Source organism: Crocodylus siamensis, chromosome 1, assembly GCF_052110815.1.
Source record: "Crocodylus siamensis isolate JL-2025a chromosome 1, ASM5211081v1, whole genome shotgun sequence".
Lineage (NCBI taxonomy): Eukaryota > Metazoa > Chordata > Crocodylia > Crocodylidae > Crocodylus > Crocodylus siamensis.
The window spans coordinates 71,844,045-71,868,424 of NC_143395.1; the positions used below are offsets into that span (position 1 = coordinate 71,844,045).

The 24,380-nt window shown below is 41.6% G+C and overlaps 1 protein-coding gene across 6 annotated transcripts in view; it reads left to right on the top strand.

The window, feature by feature from the left end:
- ANKRD6 (ankyrin repeat domain 6) overlaps window positions 1–24,380 on the top strand; it is a 215,490-nt gene that overhangs the window by 163,869 nt on the left and 27,241 nt on the right. For 3 of the 6 annotated variants that reach the window (XM_090036687.1, XM_090036679.1, XM_090036706.1), the window contains 3 exons: window positions 12,736–12,834; window positions 21,475–21,591; window positions 23,014–23,112. In XM_090036687.1, the coding sequence (XP_089892813.1) occupies window positions 12,736–12,834; window positions 21,475–21,591; window positions 23,014–23,112 (315 nt within the window). Of the gene's footprint in view, window positions 1–12,735; window positions 12,835–15,595; window positions 15,936–21,474; window positions 21,592–23,013; window positions 23,113–24,380 lie in introns of those variants that run through there. The other 3 variants (XM_090036696.1, XM_090036715.1, XM_090036725.1) reach the window with 3 other exon arrangements.

The following is a 24,380-nucleotide window of genomic DNA, read 5'->3' on the forward strand; positions in this document are numbered from 1 at the left end:
GTCCTCTGTTTGTATTGGCTAGATGTTTGCATGATTAGAATTCAACACAAGAAACAAAATTCAGTTGATAAACATTAGATTTAGATGGTCATTTCAGTGTTTGTTCAAAGATTTATTTCCTTTTTGCTTTAATGAGATGAGCAATTGAATGTGTTCAGGTTAGGCAGTCAGTTCTAGTTAATGGGAGTTGCAAGTAGAGAGTACCTCCACAGAAGTCAACAGGAACTGAGGGCACTCTGAAACCGTTTCCAAGATTGGGCCCTTTTTGCACAGAATAGAGACAGCTTCAGTTGTATGTTCTTTTTATTTTACTGTTGTCTCAGACTTCATTCAGTCTTACTGCAACTCCATATTGAAATAAATGGTTCATTCCATGAGCCAAAGATTTGACCTTTCTCCAGCCATGATCTAGTAATTAGTAATTATTCTGCTGTGACTTGTTGTTGTTGTTTTTTAATGGGTGCATCTACACATGCAATTAATGTGCATGAATAAACTCTGGAGTTTATTACATGTTGTTTCTGCATGGAGACTGCCTGCCAGCTAGACCTACACTAAAGCACCCTCATGCCTCAGCCAGCCGAGGCAGTGTCTGCATGTGCACTTCTGTTCATGAAAAAACTCCACAGCAGGTTATCACTTATATTTATAAGTCCTAAACTGTTGCAGAGTTTATTAGTTTTGTGTACCTTAATAAGGGCACACACGTAGGCACTGAAGCGTTTTTAACAGCTAATTAGTCAACTTCATGATAAACGTCTTGTGTAGGCATGTACAATGAAAATTATTATTGTGCTGCCTTAGAAATGTGCATGATGCCGGAGTTGTGGGTTTGATCCTGGGAATGTTGCTTCGGGAAAGCAGAATTCACTACAGATTGTGAACTGCTATTATAAAGCAAAGATAATGGAGTATGGGGCATGTCAGGATAGAGGTAAAAATCAATGGTACAGAAGGACCCCTTAAATTCATGGGGCACTTCACTGATCGATAGCTGGCCCCAGGGTCTTGCCATCTTATGCTTCTTGGTGGTTTCTCTTCTTGAGCATTACAAAATTCCAGTTACTTATGGCCTTTTTTCTTTTGATCAATTGACCACTGCTAGGTTGTTTCTGTGAGGAAGAGAAATTGATTATGAGAATTTCTTTTTCAGGCATTTCTTTGGAGCAGTCCTATTTCCTAGCAAAGAATGTGCACTGTCCTGTTTTGCTGGACACAGTAGAAACCAATGACAGCTGCAAGCTTCCTGCTCAAAACTCCAAATCTGTCGCCTCTTCAGGTCCTAAGTTAGGTATAACTGGGCATGTTTGCACAAGCCACCCACTGCACAGTTGTTACCGTGCAGTCAGTTATTACTTCCATAACCAAGTACTAAATGGCTGTGCAGTTACCGGCATTACTGTGCCGTAGTGGGCCAGCTTGGTTGCCTACTGATGCTTACCGCACAGTAGCTCATTACTACTGCACAGTAATGTTGTGTCCTGGCAATGCCACTGTGCAGTAGTAATGAGCTACTGCTCAATAAGCACTTTGTGTAGACGTGGCCACTGTGAAGCAGCCAGGAGAAGCCTGAACTGCCATCACTTGGTCTTTTACCAGTTCTGGGGATAAGGTTGAAGGCTTCAGTCTTCCTGGCTTCCAGTCTGGCATTTTCCCTAAGCACTCCACTTAAAGTATTTTTTTTAAATAAAAACAAAATCTATTAATACTGTCTGGGTGGTCCAATAGAATATATATTTTTTTAAAATAGCTTGACATGTATGCTGCCGAAATTGTATAATTCAAAATTAATCCTGATATTAAGTACATCATATCATATTGTGTCCTTTTTTCCAAGAGATGCTGAAAATTTCTCATCTTTTTTTCAGCTTCCTTTCAATAAAATTGTTAATAGGTGAATTTGAAATTGTCTATATCGGGCATGAGTGAAGTATGCAGTTCTTACATGAATATGGTTCGTGCTCCATATCCACTAGTGGTTGCTATTATAGCTGGAGTACCATTTTTAAGAGAACATTTTTGCCAATTCACTTGTCCAGCTTTGAATGAACAGTGAATAAGAAATGGAGATTAGCTGTCTAAAGGTCTAGAGACATCTTTCCTTATACTGTGCACATGTTGAATGATACATAGCACATGAGGTAGAGCTCTTGATGAGAAGATTTATGAACACAGAGTCTAGGCTGATTTTGTAAAAGCTAAATATTGAGTATAAGTCCCTCGCTCGGGCGCTTTGTATTTCCATCTCAACATTGTCATCTTTTTCCTGGATTCCCCAACCAAAACATCTACTACCATATGCCCGTTAAAGACAAAGAATTATTCTTGTTAAGGTTAGTGGTGTTTTTGTTAGCAGTTAGGATTATGCTTTGCGTGATGAGACATTTAGTTACCTGAGACATAACATCATGGGTAGTTTTTACTCCAAGGCTTTCACGTAGCTGGTGTTTATTGTTTGTATTGCAAAAAAGAGTAGCTATTTTTCACAAGCTTTTGCTGTTGCCACTCTCTTTTTGATAGAACTTTATAGCAGAAACTTGTACCTAAAAGTAGTTCAGTTCATATTAGTCAGACTCTACAGTTAAAAACATTTAGACAAAACAGAGCTAAATATGTTTTGGAGTCCAACTTAATGAACTGTTACTTGATACTGGGACTTGTTGCAGTGTTACAGTAGAATTTCCACATGTTGAATTTAGTATAGTTAATAAATAAATGCACAAGTGAATTTATAAGTTGTGCCAAGCGTACAGATGTTTCCTTGTATTGACATATATGAGCATTTACTTGTTAAACAAAAAATAGACTTGTTAGAGGAACTGGTAATGTCGATATGGCTATTTTAACAATCACTGCAACATCATGAGTTTATGAAATTTTTTTCAAGGTAAAACACAGCATAGCTTTTCCATAGATCTTAACATTAAGATCATACCAGTAAAACTGAATTGCTCAAGGGAACAATGATGATCCTTTTGGAAAGCAAAGCAGTACAAAAGTTACTCCTTTCCGCCCAATTTACTGATTTTTTTTTTTTTCTTTTTTACGTTCTTGAGCTAGGTGCATTATGACTAGCCATCTGGTGACACTTCATAACAGTGGGAATAATCATGGAATTGTCAACAAAGCTTCATCTTGAGAATAATTTTTTTAACTGGTCTTTGAAAATAATCTAGCAACCATTTTCAAGATGAAAAGTGCTATATAAAATAAAACAAATGTTTTAGGAGTATTTTTTTTTTATCCTCCAATTCATACCCAAAGGGTTATTGATTTATAAAATGGATACTTAGGATAATAAAGTCGAAGTAGAAAAAACTAATGGGAATACAAACTTTTTGGGCCTGACTCAAAGTCTGCTGAGGTAAACAAAAGCCTTTGAGTTTACTTCAAGTTTTAGGTTCATCCATCGTTGCCATTGGTGAGTGGGATATTAATTGCTAACAATCTACAAATTTAATGAAATTCTTTAAAACACCCTGTGAAGTGTGATAAGGCTAAAGGGTGGTTTTTTGTTTTTTTTGGATCATGCTTTTCATAAAAGTGTGAAAATGAAGATGATGTGAAAAAATGACCATGGCAGTGTAATGACACCTGAATGAAATGAAGCCCTGAATGCAATTAAGTAAAGGACATATGAATACATTGGAAGAATACAGGCACAAGTCTGGATCCAGCAATCAGGTGGATCACAAAGACCTGCATGCAGGGATCTGTTTGCAGAATATAAGCCTGTTACTCTATATGTGTACTAATGGAACTCTCTCTTAAATCATAAATACAGATTATTTATTTGTAAGTTCAGAAGTAAAATAATTAAAGTCTGCCAAAGCCTTGATTAGTCACCTGCATCAATATTTTGCCATAGAAATTCATGTGACTATTTAGAACATTTTGCCATTAATTTCTGTGCCCTTGCAGCTGCTGCACTGATGAGTGCCAAGCCACTCACCTCACTGCACCCGTCCACCTACCAAGCTCTGAGTGTCTCCCCTGGGGTGCTTTGTGTCTGGTCGACCTCCTTCCTGGAGCACACCCACAAGCCTGGGGTAACTGCTGCTACCACCCAGGAGTCTGGTCTGTATCCAGGCCCTGTGCCCCCTGGGGTACACAGGCCTTGTAGACCTGGAGGGTGCCTGACTCACTGCCAGAACTTGGGATGCTTCCTTTAGCCTGAAGCACAAAGAATAGTTTCCCTTAATCAGCTGAGGACAGGGAAAATAAAGGCATGCCCCAATCCCACTCCCAGGGAGTCCACCATGTTTGTTATAGTAGAGAGCTTTATTGTTTAAAGCGAGTATGCTTGGGGAAGGGTACAGTATAGAGAAATATCAAAGAATAACCCAGAGCAAACTGTGTCAGCTTAGTAGCTGTTTGTTATGTTTCTACATTACAGTAAGCTATATATCTAGATAAGTTCCAAGTAGTTTACTCATTTCAGCATCCTGAGAGAGAGAGAGTTGCAGATGTTCCATTTGCCAGTGGCGATGCACATGTGCCCCCTGACTGGCTACCCTCGCCGCTTAGGTGATGGGTGGGGGGGGCAAGCGGGAGGACCGGTGGCCCCCCTGCAAGTGCCGGCTGATCGCTGCAGCTGCTCCCAGAAGAGGCCGCAGCCACTCCCAGAAGCGACTGTAGTGATCAGGGTCCCTAATTCATATTTGCACAGTGGACCAGAGTGACTTCAAAGAAACCATTAGAGTTTTTTAAGTCAGTCTTGAAAACTTTCAGGGTGTGTGTGTTTATGTGTACACATATATAGGCAGATAAGGTTCTTTGGGTAAATAAGATGTCTTGTATTAGACCAACTAAATAGTTAGAAAAACTGTTCTTTGCAAGCTTTTGGGCACAAACACCCTTCAGGCATAGGAAGTCTGCTGGTATTTTATTTTCTCCTGGATGGAATAGAAGCTAATATGGAAAATGCAGGCAATTAGGATCAGAGGTGATAGGAGACAATTGGTGTGAGACAGGTAGGTGGGGAAGGGAGTGGGGAATCCTGACTTGGTGATAGAATGTAGTTGCTAAAATATAGAGAGGTTACCTGAAGTTATTGGATGGCAGACGGGTTATAATGTGCCATGTAACCAATGTCTGTATTTAATCCATGATTTTTTGTAGATTTATGAAGCGAAGTTTGTAGGCTCATTAAAGGTGTTTTGTAAATTCCTTTTGAGGATTAGAATGGAGAGATTGGAGAGAATTGTTGTCTTGTGAGAAATGTGCACCCACAGGTAATTGGGTAGTGTGTGTGTGCGCGTGGGGGGTGGCATATAAAATACTTGGCAGCTGTTACAAGTTATAAAGATGTGCATATTAAAAAGCCTGTTTTCATGGTCACTTCCACAATAAGAGTCCTTCAGGCAGTAGGCACTGAGATAAGCTATTAGCAACCTGTGCTTCCACCCTTACTAGCACCTATGCATGTACTTGCACAAGAACGTCTCTGGTGTCAGGAGGTAGATGGCAAATGACGCTGGGAAAGGAGAAGCACTCTAGTGCAGTGGTAATTAACCCCAATCCACAGAATCATGACAATTGGCCCATGGGTCAGGAAGTTTGGCAGCGGGGGAGCAGTGGCAAGTAATAGTGCCACCCTTTCACTGCTGCCATATTCCCAAGCCCTGCACAGCTAGATCCGGCCCAAGCCATGCCCTTTGTCCCTGAACAGCCAGATGGGGCCCAGAGTGCTCCTGGTCCTTCTCCACATGGCTGCATTGGATACCACCCATCTGGCCCACAGGGCAAAAAGGTTGAGCTCCACTACTCTAGTATATCAAAGGGGAGACTCTACCTACCTCTTCCCCTCTTTCCCTAATACCTTGCTAAGGATGGTCCCTTTTACAAAGCAAAAGGCGATAACATTTTGAGTCAAGCGAGGTTGAGTAGGTTCTTAGACCTTGGCCCCCCACTTTGCATACTCGCACTTCAGGTTTATCGTTCTGGCTGGGAATCTTAAAAGCTGAGAATGAAGCCATGCAAAAAGATCTCTGTTATTGCCAGGGCCACATGGCACAGACTTTTTGTGCGGTAAGTAAATAAAACTGTCTTCAAAGTCTGTCAACCCTATTTCTGTCAGTAGGCTGGGGCTGTTAGGGACTGATGCCCAAGATCTCTTGCTTCCTCCTACTGTGTTGCAGTGGGAAGTTTTTGTGCATAGTCCTAGGCTTACTGGCCAGGAAGCCATGAAGCTGATCTCTGGACCTTACCTGTTCTCCTTCTCAGTGGCCACATATATATGAAATGCTGACTGAGCAGTAGCTCATTACTACTGCAGAGTAGCTTGTTACTACTGCGCAGTAGCATTGTGTGGCACAAAGTGTGACACAATGCTACTGCACAGTAGTAATGAGCTACTGCACAGTCAGCATCACCAGGAAATCATGCAGGGATGCTCCTATACAGTAACACTGGTTACTGCATGGTCATTTAGTACTTGTGTATGTAACTGTGCAGTCAGTGTCATGTGTAGATGCGGCCAGTGTGGTCTTATTATTAGACCACTTGGCTCCCCTGTGGTACCAATGTTATGTGACGTAATTGGGGCCCAAACAAAGACATTTAGAATCTCCCTGAGGTTAAGTCCTTCATCCTTCTATCCTGAAAAGTGTTTTGAACTCAGAGCCAGCACTAGGGGTGTATGGGGCCCGGGGCATATCAGCATGGGCGGGAAGGGTGGTGAGCAACTGGAGCACGGGAAGCGGCACGTCAAGTGGCTGGAGCACAGAGCCAGTGGTGTGTGGTGGCCATTTGGAGTGGTGGTGCCCTTGGCATGTGCCAATGGCGCTGTCCGCGGGGCCTGTACGGCACTGTCCACAGGGACCCTCAAAGGACAGGGCCTTGGATGGTCACCCTGATTCACACCCCCCAAAAGGCATGGCTCTGACTGAACTTCTGTTCTGTTACAGGTTTAAACCTGTTTCTGATGACTTAAATCAGTTTATTTGTAACTTCTGTCCCTAGCCTTGGAATCAAATTTATCCCTAGTGAAGTTAGTGGTTCATAATTTGGCCTGTAGGGATTAGGGAGTATCGTAAAAGTTAAAACTTTCTTTGGGTCACGTTATTTTATGCGCTTTGAGTCATTGAACATTCTAGTATAGCAATAACTTTGTGTATCATTACAGCCTGATGTTGGTGTGTCACCCTTCATTTGAATTTCCTGAGATGCATATGTTTGCCAGGATTCCTATATCTTGAAGTGGGGTTTTTATTAGGAGTGTATGAAACAGGCCGTATTCATTTTGGATTTGGCCTGAATTGACTTGGATCGCTGTCCTGATTTAGTTGATTTGGATCGCTGTCCTGATTTGATTTGGCCAAACCTGAACCTGAAGTTTCGAGGCTGATTCAGAGAATGAATGATTCAGCCGTAGATCCAGCTTTAAATGTTTTCTCTACATACCTCGAGGTACCAGGCGCAGCTTGTGAACACTGATGCTGGGGTGGATGGAGTGTCCCACAGGAACACGGGGGAGGGGCAGGGGGGGCCGCCTGCTCGGTGGCGTACTCAGAAGTGGACTGGAAGTAATTGAGGTCCACTTTGGGGTCCACTGCTGAGTGCAGGGGGACCCCCCCCCCCCAGCTCAGCAATCAGCTGCAGGAGGACCCCAGGTGTTCCCCCAGACCCCAGGAGGCACTAGTTGCTGAGCTGGGGGGTGGGGAGAGGGTCTGCTGCTGAGTGTGCTGGGGACCCCCCTGTGCTTCTATGGGATACTCCATCTGCCCCACCATCTCAACGTTCACAAGCCGCCTGGTACCTTGAGGTATGTAGAAAAAACATTTAAAGCTGTGTCTGTGGCAGGAAGCCACCTTTTGTTTCTCCCCAAAATCTCTTCTCTGTGACAATTTGATTAGGATGGGCCCAGCAGAGGAGACACACCTTTACCCTATCTCTTTAGGTAACCTGAGATGGATACATTTCTGAGGGAGGGGGGAAACCTGCTCCCTCTGCCTACATGACTGGTATCACCTACCTGGGTGCAGGGCTTCTACCTGGTGGGCTAGAGTCTGCCTGGCAACTACTGATGTATTTCAAATTGGTTGGCCAACAGCTAACAGGTGCTGGCCTCCATTGGACCAGCTGAATGAGGTCACAGGAGCCTTATAAGTTAAGAGTGCCCAGGAGGAGTGGGCAGCAGCCACATGGGGGACTCAGAGAGGAGATTTACCGTCGGAAACTTTCTCTCTCCCACATAACTCATGAGCTAGGAACTGCCTGCCTCCAGAGGGAATCTCTAGCAGCCTCTGGATGATGCTTGTGAGTAAGCTACTTGAGATCTGATTAGATATATAGCTGGCAGTAACTCAGATGCATGATCAAAAGGCTACCTCAGCCAGACTGTTTTGCTCTATGGGATTTCTACGATGTTGTTCTATCTTGTACCCTATTTTCACCCTACCCCTGTAATCAATAAAGTTCTCTTTTGTGACTGGTGTAGGAGACTTATTGAGGGGTGGGTCTAAATTATGCCTAAGAGGCCCCTTAGTTCTGTGGACTAAGGGAGACTTTCCTTTTTGGCCCCCGACTTGGGGGAGTGCCCCAAGTGCTTGTACTGGGTCAAGAACCCATTGGACTATTAGGCCTGTGTTTTCCTGAGGACACAGGGCTGAGAGAGTCCCTTCTTGGAGTGGTGGCAGCACACGTTACTCCCGGACTCTGCGGTGGGGCTCGAGAGCGGGTCTGCCAGGGCTTAGGCACCCCTGGAGAGACACGTGGAGTCCGGAAGGTGGACGGGCATAGTGAGGTGGGAGGCTCAATGCGGGAGCTCCCCCTACTGGTGCACCACAGTGCCTAAGTCTGAATCATCGAATCTCTCTGAATTGATTTGGAGGGTACCAATTCAATTTAGAGAGGTTAAAGGTTCTCCTGATTCAATTTGGATTTGGAGATTTGGCTGCCAAATCTGGCCGAATCTCCATGAATCAAATAGGTGACCGAAGCTTTGCACAGCCTTAATTTTTATGTCTTGTTATAGGTGGCTAAAATGTAACCTTTCCAACTCCCTGTGCCACTTGTTTAGAAAGCATTGTTGAGTGAGTAATACAATCCTTGCATTAAAATAAACTCTTTTATTTTCCTTTCAGAGTATATTTTTAACAAAATGCCCTTGGCTGCTGCTCAACATTTTTTCTCTGTTGGGAGATGGTTATCTTGTAAGAAAGTTCCCCACTAGAACATATTCACATGGTTAATACTGTTCTCCCTTTAAAGGACTTTAACTGGCTTCAAGTAGTATTTTGTTTTTGCGCTATGCACAGATTACGATCAACTGTCACCGTGACAGATCAGTAACCTTCTGGAAAGTGAGATTAGGTGATTTATTTATTACAATTAAGTAATGTAGAAAGTCAGAATCCATAAACCTAAATGTGCTTGAACACACATTCATAATATCAGTGTACAGTTCATACCTCAGAATTGTTTGTTGGCTTGCCCTCTTTTGTTGTTGTTGCCTAGAGACTTTTATTCCTCTTGCTATTAAGTTACCTGAAACTGAAACTACATCCTGGATCCCTTCTAGACTGTAATAGAAGAAAATGTACTTCGTTTGGTTGAGCCAGCTTTTACTTTACCTACAGTCTTTATAAAGGCCATCTTTAGATCAGGTTAGACTTGTACAAGCAGCAGGCTATTCATTGTTTAAACAAAGCTACAGCTTTTTGTTTATCAGGTTTTTAATTTGTGGTAGCATTATCACTGACCTTACATTTTGGATCTTGCTGTTTGTCTGATTTGCCTATGCAGTATTACCCCATCTTTAGGTGCAATCAAAGGCAAATTGTGAAAGGAGAAGTCGGGCCAGGTTCAAGATTTCAGTGAAGTGAAACCAGAGTTTATTTGGTAGGGACAAGCTGCTTGCCAGCTTTTTGAAGAGACTCAAAGAAAATGTCTAAATTTTGAAATACTTGTGTTCCAGAGTCATCATGTGAGCTTTTCTTTCACAAAAGATCCACGAAAAGGGAAATATAAAGTTAGTCAGCTCTTCAACATTTTTTCATTATATGGAGGCTGAATCCCCAAGGGTATAGTCACTTTATTTGACTTCACCTTATAAACAGAACATGGTTCATCTAGTTCATTATCCTGCAGAGGCTTTGACGGCATTAGAGTAACCTTCCAACTAGCAAAATTTCTTACTGATCTCTGGCAGGTAAAGATTATCTTATTTGTTCCTAATTATTTATAGCTACTAGTAGGTAATCAGTTCTGGAGGTGTTCACTCCTCTCCCTGGATTCACCATTGCAGTTGATTTTCTCAGGCCCAGAAGGCTTACCCTCATGGATTCCTCAAAGGAAAAAAGAAACCCTAAAAAACAATACTTGACCAGGCCAGGAAAGAGTAAAATATCAGTTTATATTTATTAGCTGCTGAACTGACAGCTTTTTAGTAGAGAAATTATGGGTCTTGGTTGAATTGTGGGTGATCTAGTAAATGACTAGAATCTTAATTACTCCCCTTAATTAACTCTGATGAAAGACCTTACCATGAACAGTCTTACAATGTTCCTGTTTTTTTTAAGTTTCCTGAAGTTGTTCACTCATTTCTCACATTCCTGAACCCTAATTATTTCACTTATATCACTAATTCTTGTATAATTCTGACTCTGCACTTGTATTTTTTATTTGAGTTTACCATGGTTACATTCTTAGCAGCTTTGTTTATTTTAATTCTTTGTTACTATGCTAGCCTCTTTTTTTTTTGTTTTTTGTTACACCTTGCAGCTCCTTTTCAGATACAGATCCTAATATCTCTGTTGGGAGATGCTCCCTTTTCTTCTCATTTGAATTCTCTCCAATGATGATCCAGTTGAGTTCAGTTACAAGTGAACACTGTTCCTCTTTTGGCATTCCACTTTGTTTTTCTGTCAGTCCAGGGTAGAATTGTATAACCCAGTTGGTAGAAGAAGCTATTTTCCTAATTAAAAAATCTAATTTTAAAGACAGCTCTTTTCTTTTTCTTCTGCCCCCAACACTGTACATCATTTATGTATCTCACTAATTAAAACTTTATTTTTTCCTGTATATTCATGAGGGAGCTGTCTGCATTTGAACTTTCAGTTGGCTTCTAGTGAATGCTGTTGTGTATGCTGGTTTATAAGGGTTTAGAATCGGTAGCATTCTAAAATAAATTATATCTGAAGGTTTGAAGCAGGATTTGTCCTTAGTCTTATTGGCACTAAAAAAATGGCTGCTATATATGTTGAATCACTTGGTTTGACCACAAGTACTCCATTTTTTTAAAGGGAAGCTACAGATATAAACAACAGTCCTGTAAAGTTTGTCTTTTGCAAAACTGGACACTGTCTTCATGATGATTCATAGATATGAGTTTACTGAACTTGAGGAGGAGGCTAGCTGATTTCCTGGGCAGATCATGTGGCCAGCTGCCATATTCATGGGCTGAGCATGGTGGGATCCCCCATGCCTCTGATTGGCCAAGGTACCCTGGCAGTCCTGCCTCTCCCCACAGATTGCCACATGGCCCAAAACCAAGCCCAGGGAAACCATTAATTCATGTGTTATTAAGTGTGGATTAATGGCTTCCCCGGGCTTAATCAGGATAATGAAGCCATAGTTTCAGGCCATCCCGAAGTGGCGAGCTCCATGCTTTTGGTGGGCTTACTCCAAAATAAATAAATAGACAAACTTACGGGCAAGGAGAAAAGTGCAGGGGAAGCCTTTGTCTTGGAGCACAGGAGGAAGGCAGAGGGGTCAGAGACAGCCCCATCCTGCCCTCTGCCTCCATTCCATTCCCTGTCATTTTGCATAAAACTGCCTCCCTTCCATAGCCCAAATTCTCTATTTGCATAATCCCACTTCCAGTCCCACCTACTCACTCCTTTCCCCACTCTCAGCATTTGTATTATCCATATTCTCCCCTCCCCCCCCCTTTTGGGAATCGCTCTGCCTCCCTCCCACCTTCCTCCCTGCCTCTTTTCTCCTTCCTTCCCCCCTCCTCCCCCTTCCTGCCTTCCCTCCTGTGCTCCAAGACTGCAGGGCTTTCCATGTGTGTTTTTCCTTGCCAGTAAAATTATTTTTGAGTGAGCCCACCAAAAGCATAGAGTTCACTGGTTCAGGATGGCCTCAAGCCATGGCTTAATTACCCTGATAAAGCCTGGGGAAGTGATTAATCCATGCTTAATAATATGCTTAAGTTAATTTATTTATTTTGCAGCAAGCCCACCTAAAGTGTTGAGCCTGCGCTTTTTTGCAGAGCCCGCCCAAAATTGTGGTTTCTGCAAATATTGCATAATCACAATTTTGGTAGATCCCTTTCATAGCAAACTTACCTTTGTAGGGTGGTTTTCAAAGATGTTAAACTGGTAAATTAATAATAAAATTATGTACAAATGGTCACGGGTTTTCCTGTGGAAAGGACAGAAGCAGATGGTTCATGTATTCTACTGAAAAACTGGATACAAAGCTGTTTTGGAGTTCACAAGGAAGCTTACTGTAGATATGTATAGTATTCTCTGCTGAAAAATACTGTCACAAGTGCTGGTTCCAATAAACCCATGCAGAAAGGGAAGAACAAATCTGCAGCACGCACAAAAAATTATGGAAATATTCTTATAAATAATATGTCAACCATTGTGGTAATTTGGTAGGTCCAGAAAAGGAGGTATGAGCATATACATAAAGGCAGGAGAGACATGGGATAGTGTCTGGTGACCTAGCATGTATTAAGCTTTGGCCTTGAAGTGTACAAAAATCTTTTTTTTTCTTTCCTAGCATGGCCGGACCCCATTGCATCTTGCTGCCCATAAGGGCCATCTCCGTGTTGTCCAGATTTTGTTGAAGGCAGGCTGTGACCTTGATATTCAGGATGATGTAAGTAGATGTCCCTGTCCTTATAATGAGGGATATATGCCCTGTCAAATAGTAATCCTTTTTCTTCACTGTTTTAGAAGTCAGCTTCTTAAAAGAGGGGTTAAATCAGCCCCAAGTCTCTCCACCATAGTTTCTCATTCTGAAGAATTTCAGACAAAGCTGTAGAGGAAGCAGACCAAGTGAAATCAGTATTGGAAACACGTGTCTTGGTTCCCTGGCAGAGTTTTGCAAGATCCCTTTTTATTACAGCTCTGTATGAATAGTAATCAAGGGTGTTGACTGCTATTTGATACACCAGTAAAATGGGAGGTCATTTGTGCCATATGGGAGTCCCAGTGAAGTACTTTAGGTACCTGACATAATCTACCAGGAGTGTTTGCCACAGGGAAGACTTCAGAATGCAGGAGAAGCTTTTCTCTGCATATATTCCAGAGTGTGTACATAATTGAGCAATCACCTTGAAATGCTGTACAGAGCTGCAGCAAATTGGAGATTCATATCCTGCTTGCTGCAGGGTCTATAATCTGTGTCTCGTGACCTTTGGATGATAACTGGAAAGTGCAAGTTATCTGTGATCAGACTTAAAATTAGCAGATGATACTTTTCAATTAAAAAAACCCCCAACCAAATAATTTGCATTGCTTAATATCACTTAAAAATTCATGAGAGTGCTTGAGCAGACCTGTCTCCGATGGTGGGACCTAAGAACGTTTTGTTCTGTCATTGTGGGAATTTTGCTTTCACAAAGGAGGATTTAGGCTGATGCTTTTCAAAGGACTGAAATAAACATGACCTGTTCCAGAGTCCTAGCAGCTAATTCCTATGACTTCATGTAATTTTTGCCTGAAAGTGCAGATGAAATAAGAAGTAGTGTAATAAGCGGTGGGTGAGTAAGGCACTAGACCAGGTGCACACTTGCAGAGCATGAATGACAGCTGCTGCTGTAGATAGTCCAGCCCCTGCCACCACAGCCACCCAGGGCTCTGGCTCTTTTGTCTCTGAGAATATGCATATAGTGGGATTTTCAAAAGGCAGTTGATTCCCTTTGGGTGCCTGTCTACATCCTTAAGTATTTTGTAATCCTTAGGTATACTTCTAAATACCTTTTAAAAATTCGACCCAAAGGTACCTCCAGCCTCGCCAGTGACTCACAGGGAGGCTTAGGTCAGCTTTTGGCAGGTTTGTAACCTATGTTTTCATACAGTCAGTCTTACTCTGAGGAACTTACTCTTTCAACAGTAATTCAGTTTCCTACCCTCTCATTACTTCAGAGTATTATCAATACCAATTTCAAAGGAGGGTAGGTTAGATACTCTGTGATAACTGCTTCAAGTGTTTGCTGTTTCTGTCGTGTGGAAAGGGAAAGCTAAATCATGGTATCTTTGGCTTGTTTCATTCTAGAATAACGTGCCCCTCTTAGCTTTCATTTACTGTGGGATAAGAGCAGATGCAAAATATTAAATTCAGAACAACTGATGCACAGAAAGTCCCCCCACTTTTAACTCAGTATAATTTGTTTGTCCATACCCTTAATTTACCCATCTGTAAAATTGAGCTAATTTCTAGGTATATTTGGAGACCTGTTTAATTAATATTTGTACAGAATTTTCAGATCCTAACATTTGCAGAAAAGAGTACTCTTGGAATAAGAAAATTGCTGGAGGTATACAAGTGCTGTCAGGTTTTCTGATAAATATAGGCTGCTAGCCTAAGAATCCAAGTTTTGCCAATATTTGTTTTTAAACTGAGTGTAGTATGCATTTTTAATGTGATGGTTACAAAACCTGGACTATTTGTAGGTATAACTGTATTCTAAAGAAAGCTGGTGTAGTAGGCGGGTTGGAAAAAGAATAAATCTGAAGTTAGCATTATTATAGCCAAAATGTGTCTTGCACTTCAGATATATTCAGGTCATAAAGACCTTTGTTCACTTCTCCTCTCACATTTTCCAGGTCCTGGCTTATGACAATGTGATACCACACTGTGTGCAGTGTAACTAATTTTAAAAGACTAGAATGTTGGTTGTTTGTGAATATGATGTTATCACATTGAAATTCTACTTGTGAGATCCTTGTGTTAGTACTGAGAGCTCCAGGAATTATTACTAATTCTGAGGATTTGTATTTCCATTTGCTGCTTGTAGCAAAGAGGGAAGGAGAATAAAACTCAGTCAAGAATTTTCACAAGACTGCCTAAGATTAAATATGTAAGCTAAAATATATTGGTTTTACTTTCAGATAGGTAAAAGAAATTCTCCCACCTATAATTTCTCTTTGTGTAATTCATTTTGTGCACTTTTGATATGTACCAGAAAGAAGCATTTGCATTGCCTTTAAATATGTAAATTCAAGTATTCTGTCTTAAGTCGCATTTACTGTTTGCTATAAACCAAGGAAGGAGCACATTTAGCTTTTACATAAACACATACACATAACAGCCATCCTTTTCATTGATTTTGTTCATATATTTATTTATATTTATGAACAGTATCAGTGAAAAGGATGCCTGTGTGTGTGTGTGTGTATTCATATTCATATTTAGGCCCCACTTTTTAAATTCTTCATGTGAGGAAGAATTTGTACACTTTATTTTTATTTTTTATTTTTTTAAAAGACTTGTTTAAATGTGTAACGTACCATTTGTGTAGAGAATTGTGATTACACACAGTCTACTTCATTTAAAAAAAATAAAATTGGAGCTGTATTTGAGCTGTAGAGAATATATTGTGGGGAGTCTAAAGTACTAACTTCATGTTCTGTAGATACTGTCCTTTAAAACACAGTAAAGACATAAGGATTAGTTGAAGAATGACCTCCAGTGGCCTCGAGTGGGATTATTATGAATTTCAACCTGTGGACTCCAGCTCTGTAGAGTACGCAACACCGGGAACTAATTCTTTCCTTCTCCCTACCAATCCTGCCAACTCTTATTGGAATGCTAATACAATCTCTGATTGGTCAATGAGTATTCATACAGCACATACCTCAGGAATAGTCAAGGAGAAGGTTGCCCTGGTGAAAGAAATCAAGGAAGAAAAGGATAAGAAAAACCAGAGGAGAAAGGCTAGAAAGGACCCTAGAAGATCAGAAAGAGAGAAGGAGGTTAGAAATCTTGTACCTCAATCTTGCCTTGAGCTTCACACTGACACAGCTGCATGTAACATTTTTGTATTGGCAGTATAGCATGGTAGAGCTCCTAAAAATGCATGGTTGCATGGCTGGGCTTTATTCTTGTTGCTTTGCAAAGACTGTGTAGCCTTCAAATAGAGTCCACTACATATTTTTTTTGACAGTGGCACTTCAACCAACCACGCCCAAAACCTTAGCTCTGTAAGCCCCTTTTGCAAATTAAAATTGAAGAAACAGAAAATTCAGTTCAAATGGCACAGACTCTCATGAGTTTAGAACCATCCCATCCAGATGGAAATATTCAGGTTATAGCAGAATGTTTAAATCCTTTCAGTCCTATTTCTGCTTTCCTGCCTTAACTCCTTGGCTGGTTTCTTATTGTCTTTTGCTACACACAAGAGTGAAATAATTACTTTTGGATATTTGCAGTGATTGTATTTGTTTAGCAAAGGAGAAAGAAATTGCAAGTTCACAATGACAAATACTTGGGGAGTCCAGATGCTGGATGTATACAGTTGCTTCAGATAATCAAAGTATTCATTAAGACCTTATGCTAATTAGCTCAGTGATAGCCTAAAGAAACATTTCATAGTTCACCCTTTGATTTAAAAATGTAAGACTTTTTAACTTCCGGCTAGTAATTGGTATTAACGACTGAAGGCAACACCATGCTCTGGATTTTTATGCAGCATTTGCATGGCAGGATAATTTATTTGAAAACAAATAGTTTGACAGGCTGTAACAGTGAATGGTATAAACGGCATGAAAAGTGAAAGGAAACAAGGAGTGTGTTTGGAAGGAGATCCAAGAAGGGGATGATTTCATTGTTACCAGAGGTGATTGGGTTGATGGAGACATTCACTTCTTTAAAGTGATTCATGAAGTGGTGGTAGGAAGAGATAAAATGTGTTGGTTAATTAGGTTTCAAGCATAATACTATAAAAACCAAAAAAATAATCAAAACACCTCATACCTAATAATTACATGCATTTTAAAATTTGCACCTGATTTTGGTATAACAATCTTGAATTTTTTTAAGACAGTCTTGAATTTCCTTTCCTTTCCTTTGGGTTTTGTGAGGGCTGAGAAAGGAGGTAAAGTTATTAAAACTACTTCTGTCTTTAGTTTGATTCTGGTGCTCCCTCTCCTTGGGCTTTACAACTTTGGAGTCAAATATAAAATAGACTAAAGTGTAACTTTTAGGTACATCTACAGGCACAAAGGAATGTTATGCAGAGCTCCCTGAGCTAATTCTGAATGAGCTGGCTCAGGTGTTGGATGCTTGTATAGCTGCATTACTGTGGCTTTTCATCCCAGGTAGGGTAACCTGCTTCCAGTGAAGCCAGTTTGAAGTGCCATGCTGCTGTGACTGTACTGCCTGTTATTCAGGGTAGCTTGGGGAGCGCTGCACAGTACTGCACTATGTCGTACAGATATACTCTTAAATGCTTTCTTCCTTATGGTGGAGACCGTAGCCTGGAGTTAGGTACAGAGGTTCCCTAGGCAATGCATAGGAGGAACTTGGAACATCAGAACATAGTCCTCAAAATACAGCATGCTGAATAGAGACTTGCTTTTGAAATACTGAACCATCTTCTCTCTAGCCCAGAGAATCTTGATCAACTCTGTTGAGACTGACTTGTTTCTGGGTAACTGCCAAAGCAGAACTTCAGTACCTGAGAAACTTTGGTATCGACTGCTGAGGCATCCCTGGAGTTTAGCCACTTTCTGAGTTAGGCAGCAGCTAACTCTGGAGCAAGGGGCTTTGAGGATCATAATTTTGCACTATGTTCTGCCTGACTCACTTTAGCAGATAAGGGCGTTTTTACCCATGCTCCAATGCGTCGTGATTAGAATGCATCAGAGCAAACTTGATAAATCCAGAGTGCTGCAGCATCTTGTGTATTCAGCACCCTCCATTTCAAAATTGCAGCAGGGGTACTTTAAAGCTCATTGAATAAGCTTTAGGTAAAGTACGTCTGCTGTCATTTTGAAATGCAGGATGCTGAATACATGAGATGCTGTGGGCATTTTAATTAGAGCAGCTCCTGAGAGCCACTCTAATTAAAATGCCCCCCTCCACACCCGCACCCTAGAGCACATGTATAGAGGCCCCTAATGACTTTTTGGATCTGATCCCAACTGTACCAGTCTAGACAAACACCATCCCATCTCTTTTATAAAGGTCTTATTGGTGTGATGCAGTCTTGTAGTTATCATTCTTCATTTTTACTGATCTTGCAAGTCTAAAAATTGTTCCATGTCTGTAAATTACTTATGAATTGAATCATAAAGTGTGTGCTGCAGGTTATATACATAATTGATTGTCTGGGCAATGAATATGCATCATAGTTATTGTTTATCTTTCAGTCTCCAGGATAGGATCCTATCATGCCTTTTAAAATGTATGCTGTTAAAGACTTGGGAGGTGGCTGTTGTTTTGTTTTGTTTTGTTTTGTTTTAAATAAAAGGAAGTAACAGACCATATGAGAAATCTAATGTGAAAGAGAAACAGAAGCAAGTGATTACATTATCTAGATAACTATCTCTGCATCTGGAGAGAGAGGCCGGTACCCAGATTAAACCAAACAAAAATCCATAGTCAACTTCATAACTGATGATAACTCTCTCCTAGAAGACAAGATATCTTTATCAGAACTCGGCTGATGTGGGTGGAGGGGATTAATTTTAAAAAATGTATTCAATATGATACGTACCTTTGCATTGTTCAGTAACTCAAGAAGAAATAGTGTCAGGTGAAATCAAGAGGGTCTATCGAAATGGAGAACCTCAAAGTAAAATTCTAGTTTTTTTACTCAGTGTACGAATAGAGATAAAGCAGTAACATTGTGGAATACAAACCTGAGGAGCTAGAGCAGTTAGGTCCCTGTGATCTGGTTTTCAAGGTCTCACTCAGTAAAGTCTCGGTGATGAAGAATGCTCTCCCTGGTTGCATCTACATGTGCTATTAGTGTGGAGCATAAAACTCTAGAACAATAGCTCCTGGGTGCTGCATTTGAATGTGCACCCAGGACCGCAGCACATTGAGTCAGGCTGCCCCAAATAGCAGGCAGCCTTCACACTGAAGCGCCCTTGTGCTCCAGCCAGCCCCATCACCATCTCTCTATACATTGTTGTGCCCTAAAGAACTCCACTGTAGGATAACATTTGTACTTACACATACTTACCTGCGGCGAAGTTGATTAGTTTCCTGCGGCCTAATAGGGTCACATGTGAAGACTTTGAGACGTTTACTGTGGAGCTAATTAGGTAGCTCTGCAGTAAATGTCTTGTGTAGATGAGCCCCCTGACAGCAAAACAAGCTGCTCTGTGTTGCCTGTAGACAGAGTGAGGTGCTTTGAGATTAGGCTTGGTTCTGAGCAGGTACTGCTGTTGCAGGAGTGAAAAGTGAGGCAGTCTGTTTTCACCTTCTTGCTTCTCTTCAATGAAAGGGAAACATCCATAGAAGTAGCTGTTGTATCTTCTGAGGTCCAAAAAGTTAAATGCCTTCTTAATTAACAACTATTACTTTAAGTGACATAAGACAATTACAACAAGAAAAATAATGTAACAGAAACAAATCGCATTAACCTAATAAATGGTTCCTTATTTGTAAGTTACAATCAGCCTGTCCCTTCCTGTTTCTAATGTAAGTTCAGCTTTTGAACTCTGCACTACAGTGTGCTCTAGGCTTTAAAAATGCAGGAATCATGAATAGCCACCATAGTTATTAAAGCTTTATATATCACAGTTGCAAATGTTTTCTTACCTATAGAGTCCTTTAGAGTCTTGTCCCAGCAAAAGTGTCAGCTTAAACTGGTGATTGCTTTCCCTGTTAGTGATGGGATAAACTAGTCTGCACATAGTACATACTACCCAATTACTTTCATGCTGCATTAGTAGTATCTTGAACAGCCTAGAATGCTATGGCATTGTTGAAAAGGTTGAAAATTTCTATCCTGCTGCTCTTGGTTAGTACATAATGATAGCTGTCAAAAAGTGCATGATCCATGCAGTTGCAATGAAATCATTTCCCTTGCTATAATTTCAGTTTGGGTGGTTGATTTTTTTTGTAATGTTAAGCTTTAAAGGAAAAAAAAAAAAAAAAGAGACATTAGACCAGTGCTTCCCAATCCAACCTTTTCCTCAGCACAACCCTATATAAACATTAGAAATTTTTCTGCAACCCCAAAATGATGCAGACAAGAACAATGCCCCCTCCCCTCACAGGCAGCAGAGCCTAGGTGGGGGGGATGCAAGCTGCCCACAATGGGCTTGGAGCTCCTCACCCTGTTACCCTCCCTCTGGGGGCCTCCATGGCCCAGCAGGCAGGAGGGCAGTGGGGTGGGGAAGCCTGAGCCTGCAGAAGGCAACCTGCATCTGTCCCTGCACTGTGTGCCAGTCTGGGCAGCATGTGTGTCCCTCCCACCATGCCAAGCCTCCCTCCCTAGGAGTGCACACAACACACAGTGGCAGGGAGCCAGCCCCCCACCCTCCCTGGATGAGCTGCTCATGGCTCCATCCTGCTCTTCCAGCCGGGCCCTACATTTCTGCTCTGGCCCGAGGCCCCATGCGCCAGCCCAGCTGGACAATGCCCTCCCCCACTCCCTCCCTCCCTTGCTCCCTCACCATGGGGACCGCAGTTCTCCCACCCCACCACATAGACTTACCTAGAGGGAGGTGCTCTCCATGCTGCCTTGCTGCCACATGCATGTGTGTGCATGCACATGCATGTGGCATCCCCTGCCTGATCGCCCTCCTCCCACTTCCTCCAGCCCCAAGCAGCCCGTTTCAGGCTAGAACTCTGCCAGCCTGAAAGGGGCACCTGCTGTGTCCCACTTTTTCTGTGATTTTTTTTTTCATCATAATTGGTCAACAATGTTGTGTCTTTGCAACCCCAGTTTTTAGCGTTGCGACCACAAATGGGAGAAGGCTGGGAAATGCTCCATTTCACTGTTCTCAAAACAAGTATTTTACACAGTGTTAACAGTTCTTATGTTCCCTTGTGAATTTTATTAAATTCTCAGTTTCCAGAGCCATGGGAATATGCAGAAATTTCTGCTTTCATTAGAAAAGGGTTTTTTTTATCTCAGAATTGTGGAGAAAAGATTGAAAGCCTAGCCTCTAAGGAACCAAAACATCAAAGGCAAATAAAAAGAATTAAAAATGTATTATTTTAAAATTAATTTCCGGATTTTAAGCCTGCTTCAGTATATTGAGGCCTGACTCAGGATTGTTGAATGTTTGCATTGTCGGTACGGATTTTGCCCTTAAAAATAAATTACCTTTTCAATACTATTAGAAAACGCTCCCTTATGAGTAATTTATGTCATCCACTAGATGCCCTTAACTGAGAACAAATTTTTCAATTATATTCAGTTACCTGAGTCTAGGTACCTACACATGATATGACAAAAATATTGAAAATCTTCAATTTTTAATGTGTTATAGCCTGTTGTTATCTGAAAATAGATTGTGTCTGACAAGTCATTTTGTGATTCTATTACTACAGCTTTCTGTAGGCTTTTCCTCTCAGCATGCACCTCAGATTTGTTCCATCCATGACTTGATGAGCATCATCTTGATAAGCAGGATTGGATTGGATTGGATTGGATTCCCAATGTGGGAAGTAAAAGAGCATGTTTCATAGTCAATATCTAGTCTTTAGAACTTCTTAAACTGGAGTCTTTTTCTTTCTCAGTGACTTAGATGATGACATGTACAAGTGTCAAACTAATTGCATAGGATAAAAGAACTAAATTTACATGAGCAGCTAGATGAAGCACATACCTAGGGCCCTAAGTGAAGAAGGGGCCCAGTTGTGCTTATTTTATATATTATAATTATTAAGTGAAAAAAGTAATATAAATATACAATATTAAATAGGGGCCCACAAGTTTGTTTGCCTAGGGGCCACTAAAGGGTTAATCCAGCCCTGGGTGTGTTATTTCCAAATTATCCTAGCCAAATGCATATCAAGCCTCTTCTTGGAAACCTCCAGTGAAGGAAGGAAGTTTCACAACTTCCCTATGCAACTTGTTCCTTTGCTTTGCTATTCTTATGGTTAGGAAGTTTTAAAATTATTATTATTATTTAAATCTGCTTTGTTGTAATTTTATAGTTTCTGGGGTCGGAAGGGACCTGAGTAGATCATCTAGTCCGACCCCTGTCCGACCCTCCCCCCCCGCCATGGCAGGAAATAATACTGGGGTCAAACAACCCCAACAAGATGTTCATCCAACCTCCTCTTAAAAACCCCCACAGTAGGAGCCTGCACCACTTCTCTTGGAAGTTGGTACCAGATCCTAGCCGCCCTGACTGTGAAGTAGTGCTTCCTGATATCTAGCCTAAACCTGCCCTCTGCCAGCTTGTGACCATTATTCCTGGTCACTCCTGGCGGTGCACGGGGGGAATAGTGATTCCCCCAATGCCTGCTGATCCCCCCTGACTAATTTATAACAGGCCACTAGATCCCCCCTCAGCCTTCTCTTTTGGAGGCTGAACAGGTTCAGGTCCCGTAGCCTCTCCTCGTAGGGCCTGCCCTGCTGCCCCCTGATCATGCGAGTGGCCCTCCTCTGGACCCTCTCCATGCTGTTGACATCCCTCTTGAAGTGTGGCGCCCAGAACTGGACGCAGTACTCCAACTGCGGCCTGACCAGTGGCGCATTGAAGGGGAGGATCACCTCTTTGGATCTGCTTGAGAAACCCACTGCTTATGTTTTGCCCTTTGTGGCAAGGAGTAAACATCTATTTTACCTCTTCAGTGGCATGTGAAATGTGTTAGCGTCTTTAGGACTGTTCAGTTGCTTGTAAACTGTTAGCTCAATCTATCTAATCTGTATAATGATTCCATTCATCTTGAAAATCATAAGAATAATGGTTTGTTCATATCACTTTCAAAACTAGCCTGTATTTCAGTGGAATGTGTGATGTAAAATGTGTTGTATGTGTATAGATGTGCTATATTTATATCTAAGGTATGAAACATAGTTGCATGTGGAATCTAGATGTGAGAGATCTGTCACTAATGAAGTATTGCTGCTTTTTGCAGGGCGACCAGACGGCATTGCATCGGGCTGCCGTTGTAGGGAACACAGATGTAATAGCAACTCTCATTCAAGAGGGGAGCTCTTTGGACAGACAAGACAAGGTAATGAACAAAAGCAGCGACCTGTTAGCTAGACTAGTATATTAGCATTAAATAAAGAATTTTTTTTAGAAGTTAGTTGTTATAGTCTGGAGTAAATATTCAGAGTTTTGAATTCAATAGGAAAGATCAGTTTAAAAGAATAATAAAAGCTGTTTGAAAATGTCTTTCTCTTTTAATAATACTTGACACAAATTGATTCTCTCTCCTTGGGATTATGATTTGGAGTCCAGAGGCATCAAAAGAAACATATTGGGAGTGAGGCAGATATGGAAGCAATGCATTTTGGGCGCCTGCGTGCAGAGGCTGCTCCTCCGTGCTGTAATTACAGCGCATCGGAGCGGACTTGATTAATCAAGTTTGCTGGAGCATGGTGATGTCTCCAGCGTCACATATATCAGTGTCCCTGTGCTGATAAATGGCAGCAGGGGTGTTTTAACTAAAGCTCATCAAACGAGCGTTAGTTAAAGCACCCCAGCTGCCATTTTTCAGTCTGGGGGCACTGATACATGTGATGCTCTGGACACTTTAATTAGAGTGGCTCTTGGAGCCTCTGTAATTGAAGTGCACCCCTGCCTCCTGGAGTGCATCTGTATATGCCCTTTGATGCTGAGAACTCAATACCATGGAGGCTGAGTAGTGTAGTTTTTCTTATAAGCAAGGAGGTGAATTTGAATGGCTATGAAGAAACCACTCCAGGGAGTAGAAAAGACAATGTTATCTAGATAGAATCATTTCATTCTGACTGGCAACTCTGTACAATTTACTAGAAGTATGAAATGCTGCTGCATACTGGGTAGCATATACCTTGTGAAATGAAGCCAATGAAGAGTGATATACGTGTTGCTTGACAACATAATATACCACTACCTGATTGGACTGATCTCTAGTGTATTTTTGGGGTTAATGAGCTAGATTGCTAGAACATCAAAGTAAACAATGCTCCATGTGCACTAATACGATACAAAGTCAGTCTTGGTTCTCCGAGATTAACTTTAGAGAAGAGGTTCTCAATCCCCGGTCGGCTGCCAGAACAGAAGTGGCTGCAGACCAACAAACTCTGGTGCCCAAGAGCCAGGCGGAGAGACAATGGTTCTTTCTGCAGGGCCCGTGCCAGCGCAGGGTTTGGCCCACGGGGGTGGGGGTATCCTTACCTGTCTTCCGGCTGGAAATTCTGGCCGTGGTCGACTGTGATTGCTGGGTCGTGGTTTGCCAGGCAGTGGCATAAAAGCTTTGGGAACCCCTGCTTTAGAGTGTAGACAAAGCATGAG